At 39.6% G+C, this 16448-nt stretch overlaps 1 protein-coding gene and 1 non-coding gene across 2 annotated transcripts; one reads left to right on the forward strand and one right to left on the reverse strand.

Annotated features, from left to right (window-relative positions):
* Positions 1-1210: 1210 nt before the first annotated feature.
* Positions 1211-2802, reverse strand: LOC112803524 (uncharacterized). Its single transcript, XM_025847010.1, has 3 exons — positions 2667-2802; positions 2308-2314; positions 1211-1679 (listed from the first exon to the last, which is right to left on the reverse strand). Exons 1-3 carry the CDS (start codon positions 2800-2802, stop codon positions 1211-1213), a joined length of 612 nt encoding a protein of 203 aa, XP_025702795.1.
* An 11744-nt stretch (positions 2803-14546) lies between these two features.
* Positions 14547-14654, forward strand: LOC112804557 (small nucleolar RNA R71). The gene has a single exon (XR_003203168.1). It is a non-coding gene; the product is annotated as a small nucleolar RNA R71 (small nucleolar RNA).
* The last annotated feature ends 1794 nt before the right edge of the window (positions 14655-16448 follow it).

A 16448-nucleotide genomic window follows, 5' to 3' on the forward strand; every position in this document is an offset into this window, starting at 1 on the left:
AATTAGGATTTTTGTGGTATAATAACTAGAATTAAACTTTCCCTCTAATAGGAATTAATTGACCAAGGAATTGGTGGTAGATGAATTTTAGAGGAGACTAGAAAGGTCTAAGGAATTAGGGTCTAGTCATATATAGTTTGCCATGAATTAAATCTTGCATGATTAAAATAAATTAATAAGAAAAGTCAATCCAGAAATTAGATAACTCTGAAGCCTTAACTGCCTTCTTCATATTGTTTTTCCCAACTTATTTACTTTCCTATCTTCCTAATATTCTGAATTTATTATTAATGCTTTTGAATCTTCAAAACCATTTTCTGTTTTTCTGACTAAGCTAATCACTCAATTATTGTTGCTTGATCCATCAATTCTCGTGGGATCGACCCTCACTCACCTGAGGTATTACTTGGTACGACCTGGTGCACATATCGGTTAGTTTGTGGGTTATAAATTCCGCACCAGTTGCCCACGCGTACGTGTGGGTAGGCAAAAATGCAGGTGATGCGTAAGCGTTGGTAATGCGTACGCGTGACCACTGGTCGTGCTAGACGCACGTTTCCAGCACCATGGCCGCACAACTTTCTGTCCAAATCACCTATTTACGCCGATTTTCATCCACGCGTACGCGTTGCTGAAGTTCACGCGTGGATTGATGAAATTGCAGGTTACGCGCACGCATCTTCCACGCGTACGCATGGGTTGGCTTGTGTGGCAGGCACCTTTTCCGCACGTTTCCAGCGTAACTCTCTATCATTTTTAATAAAGTTCAAACCTCCATATGACGCGTGCGCATCATTGACGCTTATGCGTCGGAGTTACTTTTTTTTTTTAAATAAAGCTATATAAAGATAATCATGCAGAACTGAAAATTGACACTGATATAAAAGAAATAGAACTAATATAAAGGGAAGATCATACCATGGTGGGTTGCCTCCCACCTAGCACTTTTCTTTAACGTCCTTAAGTTGGACGGTCCATAAGCTCAATCCTCTTCTTGCTTTGGATCCTTCAAGAGGAAGATCTTGAGCTCCTTGTTGTTCTTCATCTTCATACCATGATACAGCTTTAAACGGTGGCCATTGACTTTGAAGAAGGTGGGGCTTGAAGGGTGACTTAGGTGGACAACTTTGTACGGTTCCACCTTCTCTACCATGTAAGGTCTATCCCATCTTGACCTCAGCTTGCCTGGCATTAATCTTAACCTTGAGTTCTAGAGAAGGACTTGATCCCCAGCTCTAAACCCTATTTTCTTGATGTTCTTGGCATGCACTGCCTTCACCTTTTCCTTGTAGAGCCTTGAGTTCTGATATGCCTCTAGTCGAAGGCACTCCAATTCCTCTAGTTGCAGCTTCCATTCAATTCTGGCTCCTCCCAATCCGGAGTTGCATTCTTTCACAGCCCAGTAAGCTTTGTGTTTCACCTCTACCGGAAGGTGACAAGCCTTTCCGTAGACTAGGCAGAACAGACTCATGCCGATGGGTGTCTTGTACGCAGTCCGATAAGCCCAAAGCACATCTGCAAGTCTAGTACTCCAATCCTTCCAATGAGGCTTCACAATCTTCTCTAGTATGTGCTTGATCTCCCTATTGGACACCTTAGCTTGTCCATTGGTCTGAGGATGGTAAGTCGTCGCCACCTTGTGGATGATTCCTTGTTTCTTCAGTAAACCAGTCTTTCTTCTGTTACAAAAAAAGAGCCTTGATCACTTACGATTGCTCGTGGTGATCCAAAGCGACAAATAATATTATTCCTAACAAAAAAAACAACAACGTTAGCATCATCAGTACGGGTAGGAATTGCTTCCACCTATTTAGAAACATAATTAACAGCAAACAAAATTTATAAAAAATCATTCGAGTTTGGAAATGGACCCATGAAGTCAATACCTCAAACATAAAAAATTTCACAAAATAACATAAGTTGTTGGGGCATCTCATCCCTCTTGTATATATTTTCAAACCTTTTACATTGGTGGCAAGAGTCACAGAAAATTGTAGCATCCTTAAAAAGTGTGTGCCACCAAAATCCGCAGTCTAAAATTTTTCTCGCAGTCCTTTGGGGACCAAAATGTCCACCACTCTCAGAAGAGTGGCAGACCTCTAAGATTGATTAGATTTTGGATTGTGGCACCCACCTTCTAATTATTTGGTCAGCACCACATCTTTACAAATATGGGTCATCCCATATGTAATTCTTGGACTCGCTTTTAAGCTTGTCCTTTTGATGCTTAGTAAAATTGGGAGGAAAGGTATGACTAAGCAAATAATTAGCTATATGTGCATACCAAGGAACTACCTCAGATATTACTTGCAAGCTATCAAGTGGAAATGCATCATTGATAGGAGTGGAGTCACTTTTAATATGTTCAAGGCGACTCAAGTGGTCCGCCACTAAATTCTGAGAACCACTCCTATCTTTGATCTTTAAGTCAAATTCTTGCAATAACAATATCCAACGGATTAACCTTGGTTTTGACTCTTTCTTAGCTAACAAAGACTTTAAGGCCGCATGGTTTGAATATACTACCACCTTAGTTCCAAGTAAATAAGCTCAGAATTTATCCAAAGCAAAAACAATAGCTAAAAGTTCTTTCTCAGTGGTAGTATAATTAAACTGTGTACCATTCAGAGTTTTAGAAGCATAAGCAATAATGTATGGGTCCTTACCTTCACGCTGAGCCAGCGCCGCTTCTACTGCATAGTTTGATGCGTCGCACATGATCTCGAACAGCCTACTCCAGTCAAGCCCTCTCACAATAGGAGCTTGGGTCAAGGCAACCTTCAACTTGTCAAATGCCTCCATGCAATCTTCACTCAACTCAAACTCTACGTCCTTCTGCAGCAGACGGGACAAAGGCAGTGCAACCTTCCTGAAGTCCTTGCTAAAACGCTGGTAGAAACCTGCATGACCAAGAAACTAATGGACTTCCCTCACAGAGGAGGAGTAAGGTAACCCAGAAATAACATCTACCTTTGTAGTATCAACAGTGATACCTGACGAACAAATTTTTGCTAGTAAAGAATTTCACAAAAGTAATCACGTTGTAAGTATAGTTTCTAAACTAACAATAATCCCTCCGTACAAAACTTGTTTGTCACTAAAGCAAACCCAATAAAAATTAATAACCGAAGTATTTAAACCTCGGGTCGTCTCTCAAGGAATTGCAGGGAGGTGTGTTATTATTGGTTATGAGAAAGGTATCTTTTTGGGCTTTTGAAAGGTTTGAACAAGGAATGTAAATGACAAGGAAGTAAACTAATTATCATGAAAACCCTTGCAAGGTATGAGAACTGGACGTCCTATCCTAGTTATCCTTATCAATTGTGATGACAATTGACTTTTGCTCCCACTTGGTCAACCTCTTACTATGAAGGTATATTAAGTGGATAAATCAATTTGATTCCTCAGGTCCTAGTCAATTTCTAAGAAAAGACTAGAGTTTGGGAAATTTAAATCAATCAGCAAAGAATTCTAATTTTCAATCAACAAGGAGTTTGATAACTCAAGTGTCTCCAATTACTCAACACAAGCTAAGAATGTAAAAAGCTAAATTATATGAAATACCTCAAATTGCATTAAATAAAGAAATCAAATCTAACATGGAGTTCATAAACAAATAAAAGAGAAACTAAATTAAAAGAACATTGAACCTGGAATTGAGAAGAAGAAGAAATCCTAATCCTAATACCTAAGAGAGAGGAGAGAGCTTCTCTTTCTAGAGAACTAAATCTAAAACCTAAAAATTATGTGAATGAAAAGTTGTGTGATGAATGGATGGATTGATTCCCCCACTCTGTAGCCTCTAATCTGTGTTTTCTGGCCCGAAAACTGAGTCAAAAACAGCCCAGAAATTGCTGGGGGCAATTTCTGCTACGTACAGGTCGCAGCGCATGCGCGCGTACGCGCCGATGGAAATTTCGTAGATGCGCGCGTTCGCGTGCTTTGCTTGTGTGCGTCCCTGAAAGCCAAGTCAACTATGAAAAATTATATATTGTTGCGAAGCCCCGGACGTTAGCTTTCCAACGCAACTAAAAGCGCCTCGTTTGGACCTCTGTAGCTCAAGTTATGATTGATTGAGTGCGAAGAGGTCAGGGCTAACAACTTTGCAGTTCCTTCAGCTTCTTGTATTCCTTCCACTTTTACATGCTTCCTTTCCATCCTCTACGCCATTCCTGCCCTGTAATCTCTGAAAACACTTAACACACATATCAAGGCATCGAATGGTAAAGAGAGAGGATTAGAATTAGCTAAATTAAGACCAAAGAAACATGTTTTCAATCATAGCACAAAATCCACTCAATTAAGCACAAGATGTACCACGAAATAGTGGTGTATCAAATCTCCCCACGCTTAAACATTAGCATGTCCTCATGCTAAGCTCAAGAGAGACTATAAGAGTGAAGAGGAATGGTAGAAAGTATGAAATGCAACCTATCTTTATGAATGCAACTACATGCAAAATGCTTTTACCTACTTGGTGAAAAGTAAACAAATCCTTCAAGAAGAAATATGAACTGGATCTCACTAATTCAAATCATAAAATAAGGTACAAGTAAACTTGCAAAAGAAAATAGCTCATGAAGGCCGGGAACAAAGAATCGAGCATCGAACCCTCACTGGAAGTGTATATACTCTAATCGCTCAAGTGTTTAAGGTTCGATTCTCTCAATTCTCTACTAATCTTGCTTTCTAAGGCTTGCTATTCTTCTACCAATCAACAGAAATTTAATGCACAAATATACATATCAAGTGGTCTTTTCAAGGGTTGTAATGGGGTTAGGGTCAAGGTAGGAATGTATTTGGTTAAGTGGACTGAAATTCAAATCCTTGATTAACCAAAACTTCTCACTTAGCCTAAGACATTTCATGTAATCATAATATAAAATATAACTACCCATTAACTACGTTTTCCACATATTCATGCATCCTAATTTAGAGTACAACTTATATGTATTGCTGTCATTAATTAGTTTGGGGCATTTTGTCCCCTTTTATTATTTACTCTTTTTCTTTTATTTTTCTTGTATTTATTTGTTTATTTATTTTTTATTTCTCTTTTCTTTTCCTTTTTTTTTCACAATGCATATGATTAAGGTATTGAATGCATAAACATGTCTTCAACATTTTTCATATTTTCACAAAAAGTCTAACATACTCAATTCCCAAACCAAACGTTTCCAAATCCGCTTTTCCCTCACTTAATTCATGAGCACTCTCACTAGTCTAAGCTAACCAAGGATTCAAATTAAGGACATTATTATTTTTCACTTAGAATTAATGATGTGCTAAAGTAAAGAACAAAGGGGTAAAATAGGCTCAAAATGGGTTTGCAAAGGATAATGAAACGATTAAGGCCATATGGGTATGTAAGTAGCGCACGAAATTGTGATCTCAATGGCGCCAACAACTTGGTACGCACAATTGTAATCTCAACTCTTTTTCACAACTTTGCACAACTAACCAGCAAGTGCACTGGGTCGTCCAAGTAATAAATCTTACGTGAGTAAAGGTCGATCCCACAGAGATTGTCGGTTTGAAGCAAGCTATGGTCATCTTGTAAATCTCAGTCAAGCAGATTCAAATGGAGTTTTGATAATTAAAAGATAAATAAACATAAAATAAAGATAGAGATACTTATGTAATTCATTGGTGGGAATTTCAGATAAGCGTATGGAGATGCGTTATTCCTTCTAAATCTCTGCTTTCCTACTGTCTTCATTCAATCATTTATACTCTTTTGTATGGCAAGCTGTATGTTTGGGTATCACCGTTGTCAATGGCTACCTCCCTTCCTCTCAGTGAAAATGGTCCGGCTACGGGTTACATAGGGCTAATCATCTGTCGGTTCTCACTTGTATTGGAATAAGATCCAGTGATCCTTTTGCGTCTGTCACTATGCCCAACAGTCATGAGTTTGAAGCTCGTCACAGTCATCTGATGCCAGGGCATCTAGGCCAGTTTCACTGATCTTTTCTTTACTGTTTTAGGGTAGTCTCAAGCATTTTCTTAGTGAATAAGGCAAGTTTTGGATGAAATTACACTTACACCTTGATTCAAGCAATTTTTGTGAACTTTGCATAATTTCATGAGTATTTTGCTAGAATTGCATGATAAATTGATGATGCATAATCTCATGACTTTGGCTAGAGCTTTGATGCACTTTAATTGCTTGATTTCAGGGCAAAGGAGGCAAGGAAGAACCACGTTAGTATTCACGTTAACCTAGTTAATGTGAACACTAACGTGGAATGGTTAAGCTTGCAACATTAATGAGAAAAGTGATCACCAATAACGCCTGTGAAGCCATCCAAAGCTCACGTTACTTGCCACGTTAACTAAGTTAATGTGGTAGTTAACGTAGAAGAGAAAGGAACTCCAACGTTAATAGAAAAAGTGAACATCACTAACGTTGGAGAACTTGGCAATGATCTACGTTAAGAGTCACATTAACTTAGTTAACGTGAACTCTAACGTGGAAGAGGAAAACAAAAGCCAACGTTAGTGACACTCACTTTTGTCACTAACGTTGGACCAACTAGCAGTGCCTACGTTAACTTTCACGTTAAGACTATTAACGTGAAAGTTAACGTGGAGTTGAGATCAAAGAGCCAACGTTAGTGACACTCACTTTTGTCACTAACGTTGGAAGATGGCATCGCTACTACGTTAAGAGCCACGTTAACTTAGTTAACGTGAGTTCCAACATAGAGAATGTGGCATTTGGAGCGTTAGTGACAAAGGTGAGTGACACTAACGCTCTCGAAGGTGGATCACACCTACGTTAAAAGTCACGTTAGCTATACTAACGTGGACTCTAACGTAGGAACAAAGGGGCATTAAGCAACGTTAATGGAAAAAGTGATTCCCATTAACGTTTGCGAAGGGGTATAAGCCAACGTTATTGGGAAAAGTGAGTCCCAATAACGTTGGCCAACATTTGAGAAAGAAACGTTAGTGGTCACGTTAAGACCACTAACGTTGGATTTAACGTGGATATATGAGGTTGGAACGTTAGTGGAAAAAGTGAATGCCACTAACGTTCTCGAACCCACAATGGTAATCAACGTTAAATCTTACTAAATACCCAAAGCCTAATTCATCTTTCTCTGCAAGTTAGGCCTACTAAAGATGAGAACTGCTTCAACTCAAGATCCAAAGCCCACATCCAAGACTTAAAGAACTCACTTGAAGATCAAGAGGAGTAGTATATATAGGAGTAGTTTTGAACTATAGAGAAGCTTGGCACTTTTGGGAACTACTCTCTATAGATTTACTTTTCTGCACTTTTAGCATGGATTCTTCTTTTCTGCCATTTTTCATTTCTAGAGCTATGAACAACTAAGCCCATTTCATTGGGTTAGGGAGCTCTGTTGTAATTTGATGGATCAATTATAGTTTTCATTCTTCTTCTTCTTTCTTTTCTCTTGATCTTACTAGAAAGCTTTCGATCTTAATTCAATTGGTTACTTGTCTTGGAAAAGAAACTCTCCATAATTGGATCTCCTTTGAGCCTTGGAAAAGGGATGAGGAGATCATGCTAGAAATGCTTTCTCATGTTGGACCAAACTGGGGTTTGGGCGGATATAGTGACATGTAATCCTCCCAATACTTTGATTTGGAAATACATGTGGTATAATCAGTGACCACACTTCATCTCTTCCCATGAGCAATTAAATCAAGGAATTAGGCAATTGTTCAAGCTTAGAGAGATTGGATTGCCAAGGAATTGGGATCCAATCACTTAAGATTGCCAAGGAGATTAATGAATGCATTGATTGAGGAAGAGATGAGAATGAACTTGATCCGGAGAATGCAACATCTCCTAAACCCAATGATTTTCCCATTTCTGATCTTACCCATTCTCTTTACTTTTTGCCATTTAATTTCATGCTCATTACCCCAAATCCCCATTTAAGATTCTGCACTTTAATTTCTGTTATTTACTTTCCAGTCATTTAAATTTCTGCATCTCAATCTAAATTCTGTTTAGCTCAACTAACACATTCTTCTAACTAAAGTTGCTTGACCAGTCAATCCTTGTGGGATTTGACCTCACTCTATTGTGAGTTTTACTTGACGACAATTCGGTATACTTGCCGAAGGGAAATTTGTTGAGAGACAAGTTTTCATGCATCAAGTTTATGGCGCCGTTGCCGGGGATTGATTTTGAATCAACATTGATTAAGTTTGAAGATCACTGGTGCGCGAAATTGTGAACAATACTTTTTCACAACTCTCATAATCCCCGGTAATGGCTCCAAAAACGTAGTAGCTCAATACCATGGCATTACACAACTTCGCACAACTAACCAGCAAGTGCACTGGGTCGTCCAAGTAATAAACCTTACGCGAGTAAGGGTCGATCCCACGGAGATTGTTAGTATTGAAGCAAGCTATGGTCATCTTGTAAATCTTAGTCAGGCAAACTCAAATGGTAATAGTGATGAACGAAAATAACACAAAGGTAAAGATAGAGATACTTATGTAATTCATTGGTAGGAACTTCAGATAAGCGTATGAAGACGCCTTCCCTTCCGTCTCTCTGCTTTCCTACTGCCTTCATCCAATTCTTCTTACTCCTTTCCATGGCAAGCTCGTGTAGGGTTTCACTGTTGTCAGCAGCTACCTCCCATCCTCGCAGTGAAAACTAATGCTCATACACTCTGTCACAGTGCGGCTAATCACCGGTTTGGTTCCCTCCCCTACCGGAATAGAATCACTCTTTTGCGTCTGTCACTAACGCCCAGTAGGTTACAGGTTTGAAGCACATCACAGTCATTCAGTCATTGAATCCTACTCAGAATACCACAGACAAGGTTTAGACCTTCCGGATTCTCTTGAATGCCGCCATCAGGTCCTGCCTATACCACGAAGACTCTGATCTCACGGAATGGTTGGCTCGTTTGTCAGGCGAGCACTCAGTTGTCAGGCGATCAACCATGCATCGTGCAATCAGGAATCCAAGAGATATTCACCAAGCCTCAAATGCTTGTAGAACAAGAGTGGTTGTCAGTCACTTTGTTCATGAGTGAGAATGGTGATGGGCGTCAATCATCACCTTCATCAAGTTGAAGAACAAGTGATATCTTGGAACAAGAACAAGCGGAATTGAATGGAAGAACAATAGTAATTGCATTAATACTCGAGGTACAGCAGAGCTCCACACCTTAATCTATGGTGTGTAGAAGCTCCACCGTTGAAAATACATAAGCATAAGGTCTAGGCATGGCCGAATGGCCAGCCTCCCAATGATCTAAGATAGCATAAAAATGAAGATAGCTACCAAAGTCCTCTTAAGATCTAAAGTGATCAAAAGATTTCAAATACAATAGTAAAAGGTCCTATATATAGAAAACTAGTAGCCTAAGGTGTACAGAAATGAGTAAATGACATAAAAATCCTCTTCCGGGCCCACTTGGTGTGTGCTTGGGCTGAGCAATGAAGCAAATTTCGTGTAGAGACTCTTCTTGGAGTTAAACGCCAGCTTTGGTGCCAGTTTGGGCGTTTAACTCCCATTTGGGTGCCAGTTCCAGCGTTTAACGCTGGGATTTCTTGAGGTGACTTTGAACGCCGGTTTGGGCCATCAAATCTTGGGCAAAGTATGGACTATCATATATTTCTGGAAAGCCCAGGATGTCTACTTTCCAACGCCGTTGAGAGCGTGCCAATTGGGCTTCTGTAGCTCCAGAAAATCCACTTCGAGTGCAGGGAGATCAGAATCCAACAGCATCTGCAGTCCTTTTTGGTCTCTGAATCAGATTTTTGCTCAGGTCCCTCAATTTCAGCCAGAAAATACCTGAAATCACAGAAAAACACACAAACTCATAGTAAAGTCCAGAAAAGTGAATTTTAACTAAAAACTAATAAAAATATACTAAAAACTAACTATATCATACTAAAAACATACTAAAAACAATGCCAAAAAGTATACAAATTATCCGCTCATCACAACACCAAACTTAAATTGTTGCTTGTCCCCAAGCAACTGAAAATCAAATAAGATAAAAAGAAGAGAATATGCAATGAATTCTAAAAACATCTGTGAAGATCAGTATTAATTAGATGAGCGGGGCTTTTAACTTTTTGCCTCTGAATAGTTTTGGCATCTCACTCTATCCTTTGAAATTCAGAATGGTTGGCTTCTTTAGGAACTCAGAGTCCAGATAGTGCTAATGATTCTCTTAGTGAAGTATGATGATTCTTGAACATAGCTATTTATTGAGTCTTGGCTGTGGCCCAAAGCACTCTGTCTTCCAGTATTACCACCGGATACATACATGCCACAGACACATAATTGGGTGAACCTTTTCAGATTGTGACTCAGCTTTGCTAAAGTCCCCAATTAGAGGTGTCCAGGGTTCTTAAGCACACTCTTATTGCCTTGGATCACAACTCTTTATTTCTTTCTATTTTTTTTTTCGTTTTTCTCTCTTTTTTTTTTCGATTTTTCTCTCTCTCTTTTTTTTTTGAATAGCTTTTTCTTGCTTCAAGAATCATTTTAATGATTTTTCAGATCCTCAGTAACATGTCTCCTTTTTCATCATTCTTTCAAGAGCCAACATTCATGAACCACAAATTCAAGATACATATGCACTGTTTAAGCATACATTCAGAGAACAAAAATATTGCAACCACATCAAAATAATTAAACTGTTATAAAATTCAAAATTCATGCAATTCTTTCTTTTTCAATTAAGCACATTTTTATTTAAGAAAGGTGATGGATTCATAGGACATTCATAACTTTAAGGCATAGACACTAAGACACTAATGATCACAAGACACAAACATAGACAAACATAAGCATAAAATTCGAAAAACAGAAGAACAAATAACAAGGAAATCAAAGAACGGGTCCACCTTAGTGATGGCGGCTCTTTCTTGCTCTTGAAGATCCTATGGAGTGCTTGAGCTCCTCAATGTCTCTTCCTTGTCTTTGTTGCTCCTCCCTCATGATTCTTTGATCTTTTCTAATTTCATGAAGGATGATGGAGTGTTCTTGGTGCTCCACCCTTAGTTGTCCCATGTTGGAACTCAACTCTCCTAGGGAGGTGTTTAGTTGCTCCCAATAGTTTTGTGGAGGAAAATTCATCCCTTGAGGAATTTCAGGGATTTCATGATGAGTGGGATCTCTTGTGTACTCCATCCTTTTCTTGGTGATGGGCTTGTCCTCATCAATGGGGATGTCTCCCTCTATGTCAACTCCAACTGAATAACAGAGGTGACAAATGAGATGAGGAAAGGCTAACCTTGCCAAGGTGGAGGTCTTGTCCGCCACTTTATAGAGTTCTTGGGCCATAACCTCATGAACTTCTATTTCTTCTTCAATCATGATGCTATGGATCATGATGGCCCGGTCTATGGTAACTTCGGACCGGTTGCTAGTGGGGATGATTGAGCGTTGTATGAACTCTAACCACCCTCTAGCCACGGGCTTGAGGTCATGCCTTCTCAATTGGACCGGCTTTCCTCTTGAATCTTGCTTCCATTGTGCGCCCTCTTCACATATAACTGTGAGGACATGGTCCAACCTTTGATCAAAGTTGACCCTTCTAGTGTAAGGATGCTCATCTCCTTGCATCATAGGCAAGTTGAACGCCACCCTCACACTCTCCGGACTAAAATCCAAGTATTTCCCCTGAACCATAGTAAGATAATTCTTTGGATTCGGGTTCACACTTTGGTCATGGTTCTTGGTGATCCATGCATTGGCATAGAACTCTTGAACCATCAAGATTCCGACTTGTTGAATGGGGTTGGTAAGAACTTCCCAACCTCTTATTCGGATCTCATGGCGGATCTCCGGATATTCACCCTTTTTGAGTGAAAAAGGGACCTCGGGGATCACCTTCTTCAAGGCCACAACTTCATAGAAGTGGTCTTGATGCACCCTTGAGAGAAATCTATCCATCTCCCATGACTCGGAGGTGGAAGCTTTTGCCTTCCCTTTCCTCTTTTTAGAGGTTTCTCCGGCCTTGGATGCCATAATGGTTATGGAAAAATGAAAAAGCAACGCTTTTACCACACCAAACTTAAAATGTTTGCTCGTCCTCGAGCAAAAGAAAAAAGAAGAGAGTAGAAGAAGAAGAAATGAGGAAGAGGGAGATGGTGGTGTGTTCGGCCAAAGAGGGGGAGAAGTGGTGTTTAGGTTGTGTGAAAATGAAGGGTAGAAGAAGGGTATATATAGGAGAGAGGGGGGAAATGGTGCTGCCATTATGGGTGGGGTTTGGGAGGGAAAGTGGTTTGAATTTGAAGGGTGAGGTTGGTGGGGATTTATGAAGGATGGATGTGAGTGGTGAAGAGAAAGATGGGATTTGATAGGTGAAGGGTTTTTGGGGAAGAGGTGTTGAGGTGATTGGTGAATGGGGGAAGAAGAGAGAGAGTGATGGTAGGGTCCTGTGGGGTCCACAGATCCTGTGGTGTCAAGGAAAAGGCATCCTTGCACCAAATGGCATCAAAATCCACGTTTTGAGCCAATTCTGGCGTTAAACGCCGGGCTGGTGCCCATTTCTGGCGTTTAACGCCAGGTTCTTGCTTTTTACTGGCGTTTAACGCCAGTCTAGTGCCCCTTTCTGGCGTTAAACGCCAAGAAGGGTGCCAGACTGGGCGTTAAACGCCCAACTGCTAGGCTGACTGGCGTTTAAACGCCAGCAGCATCTTCCTCCAGGGTGTGCTGTTTTTCTTCCTGTTTTTCATTTTGTTTTTGCTTTTTTCATTGTTTTTGTGACTTCTTATGATCATCAACCTACAAAAAAGATAAAATAACAAAAGAAAATAATTAATTATAAAACATTGGGTTGCCTCCCAACAAGCGCTTCTTTATTGTCACTAGCTTGACAGAGGACTCTCATGGAGCCTCAGAAATGCTCAGAACCGTGTTGGAACTTCCCAACACCAAACTTAGAGTTTGAGTGTGGGGTTTCAACACCAAACTTAGAATTTGGTTGTGGCCTCCCAACACCAAACTTAGAGTTTGACTGTGGGGGCACTGTTTGGCTCTGTTTTGAGAGAAGCTCTTCATGCTTCCTCTCCATGATGACAGAGGGATATCCTTGGGCCTTAAACACCAAGGACTCTTCATTCACTTGAATGATCAGCTCTCCTCTATCAACATCAATCACAGCCTTTGCTGTGGCTAGGAAGGGTCTGCCAAGGATGATGGATTCATCCATGCATTTCCCAGTCTCTAGGACTATGAAATCAGTAGGGATGTAATGGTCTTCAACCTTGACCAGAACATCCTCTACAAGTCCATAGGCTTGTTTTCCTGAGTTGTCTGCCATCTCTAGTGAGATTTTTGCAGCTTGTACCTCATAGATCCCTAATTTCTCCATTACAGAGAGGGGCATGAGGTTTACACTTGATCCTAAGTCACACAAGGCCTTCTTGAAGGTCATGGTGCCTATGGTACAAGGTATAGAAAACTTCCCAGGGTCCTGCCTCTTTTGAGGCAATTGCTGCCTAGACAAGTTATCCAGTTCTTTGGTGAGCAAAGGGGGTTCATCCTCCCAAGTCTCATTTCCAAATAACTTGTCAGTTAGCTTCATGATTGTTCCAAGGTATTTAGCAACTTGCTCTTCAGTGACATACTCATCCTCTTCAGAAGAAGAATACTCATCAGAGCTCATGAATGGCAGAAGTAAGTCCAATGGAATCTCTATGGTCTCATCTTGAGCCTCAGATTCCCAAGGTTCCTCATTGGGGAACTCATTGGAGGTCAGTGGGCGTCCATTGAGGTCTTCCTCAGTGGCGTTCACTGCCTCTTCTTCCTCCCAGAATTCGGCCATGTTGATGGCCTTGCACTCTCCTTTTGGGTTTTCTTCAGTATTGCTTGGGAGAGTGCTTGGAGGAAGTTCAGTAATTTTCTTGCTCAGCTGACCCACTTGTCCTTCCAAATTCCTAATGGAAGATCTAGTTTCAGTCATGAAACTTTGAGTGGTTTTGATTAGATCAGAGACCATGGTTGCCAAGTCAGAGGTATTCTGCTTAGAACTCTCTGTCTGTTGCTGAGAAGATGATGGAAAGGGCTTGCTATTGCTAAACCTGTTTCTTCCACCATTATTGTTATTGAAACCTTGTTGAGGTCTCTGTTGATCCTTCCATGAAAGATTTGGATGATTCCTCCATGAAGGATTGTAGGTGTTTCCATAGGGTTCTCCCATGTAATTCACCTCTTCTATTGAAGGGTTCTCAGGATCATAAGCTTCTTCCTCAGATGAAGCTTCCTTAGTACTGCTTGGTGCATTTTGCATCCCAGACAGACTTTGAGAAATCATATTGACTTGTTGAGTCAATATTTTATTCTGAGCCAATATGGCATTCAGAGTGTCAATCTCAAGAACTCCTTTCTTCTGACTAGTCCCATTGTTCACAGGATTTCTTTCAGAAGTGTACATGAATTGGTTATTTGCAACCATTTCAATCAGTTCTTGAGCTTCAGTAGGCGTCTTCTTCAGATGAAGAGATCCTCCAGAAGAGCTATCCAAGGACATTTTGGACAGTTCAGAGAGACCATCATAGAAAATACCTATGATGCTCCATTCAGAAAGCATATCAGTGGGACACTTTCTGATCAATTGTTTGTATCTTTCCCAAGCTTCATAGAGGGATTCTCCTTCCTTCTGTCTGAAGGTTTGGACTTCCACTCTAAGCTTACTCAATTTTTGAGGTGGAAAGAACTTTGCCAAGAAGGCATTGACTAGCTTTTCCCAAGAGTCCAGGCTTTCTTTAGGTTGAGAGTCCAACCATGTTCTAGCTCTGCCTCTTACTGCAAAAGGGAATAGCATCAGTCTGTAGACCTCAGGGTCAACCCCATTAGTCTTGACTGTGTCACAAATTTGCAAGAATTCAGCTAAAAACTGATGAGGATCTTCCAATGGAAGTCCATGGAACTTGCAATTCTGTTGCATTAGAGAAACTAATTGAGGCTTAAGCTCAAAGTTGTTTGCTCCAATGGCAGGGATAAAGATGCTTCTCCCATAGAAGTCGGGAGTAGGTGCAGTAAAGTCACCCAGCACCTTCCTTGCATTGTTGGCATTGTTGTTGTTTTCGGCTGCCATTTGTTCTTCTTCTTTGAAGAGTTCGTTCAGGTGCTCTAAAGAGAGTTGTGCTTTGGCTTCTCTTAGCTTTCTCTTCAAGGTCCTTTCAGGTTCAGGATCAGCCTCAACAAGAATGCCCTTGTCTTTGCTCCTGCTCATAAGAAAGAGAAGGGAACAAGAAAATGTGGAATCCTCTATGTCACAGTATAGAGATTCCTTTAGGTGTCAGAGGAAAAGAAGAATAGAAGACAGAAGTGGAAAATTCAAACTTAACAGAGAAAATGGAGTTCGAATTTTGCATTAAGGGATAGTGTTAGTCCATAAATAGAAGGATGTGAGAAGGAGGGAAGTTATTTTCGAAAATTAAGTGAAAAATTTAAAACATTTTTGAAAAACACTACTTAATTTTCGAAAATGAAAAGGGAAAAGAAATCAAGTGATTTTTGAAAAGGATTTTGAAATTAGAAATCAAAAGGATTTGATTGAAAACTATTTTGAAAAAGATGTGGTTAAGAAGATATGATTGATTTAAAAAAAATGATTGAGAAGATATGATTTGAAAACATTTTAAAAAAAAAGATTTGATTTGAAAATTAAAAACTTGACTAACAAGAAAAGATATGATTCAAACATTAAACCTCTCTCAACAGAAAAGGTAACATACTTGAAATGTTGAATTAAATCATTAATTGATAGTAAGTATCTTCAAAAATGGAAAGAAATTGATTTTGAAAAAGATTTGATTGAAAAATTGATTTGAAAAAGATTTGATTTTGAAAAGATTTTGAAAACTTAGAAAAAAAATTTGATTTGAAAACAAAATCTTCCCTTCTAGCCATCCTGGCGTTAAACGCCCAGAATGGTATCCATTCTGGCGTTTAACGCCCAAAATGCTACCTTTTTGGGCGTTAAACGCCCAACCAGGTGCCCTGGCTGGCGTTTAAACGCCAGTCTGTCCTTCTTCACTGGGCGTTTTGAACGCCCAGCTTTTTCTGTGCAGTTCCTCTGCTGTATGTTCTGAATCTTCAATTCTCTGTATTATTGACTTGAAAAGACACAAATTAAAAATATTTTTGGATTTTTAATAATAAGGACAAACCAAAATGCAACAAGAATCAAATAACAATGCATGCAAGACACCAAACTTAGCAGTTTGTATACCACTGACACTAACAAAATAAAAATGCATATGAGACACACAAAACAATCAAGTCAATAGAATTCAAAGATCATAGCAAGTAAATCATCAAGAACATCTTGAAGATCACTTAGACACATGCATGCAATTGACACCAAACTTATGATGAGACACTAGACTCAAACAAGAAATATTTTTTTTTTGATTTTATGATTTTGTAAAATTTTTTGTGTTTTTCGAAAATGAAGTGAAAAAAAGTATCAAAATTCTTA

This window comes from Arachis hypogaea, chromosome 5 (genome assembly GCF_003086295.3).
Source record: "Arachis hypogaea cultivar Tifrunner chromosome 5, arahy.Tifrunner.gnm2.J5K5, whole genome shotgun sequence".
NCBI classification, from domain to species: Eukaryota; Viridiplantae; Streptophyta; class Magnoliopsida; order Fabales; family Fabaceae; genus Arachis; species Arachis hypogaea.

Coding starts and splice junctions, on each gene's coding strand:
- LOC112803524 (XM_025847010.1), bottom strand. CDS start 2,802: ATGGAGGCATTTGACAAGTTGAAGGTTGCCTTGACCCAAGCTCCTATT.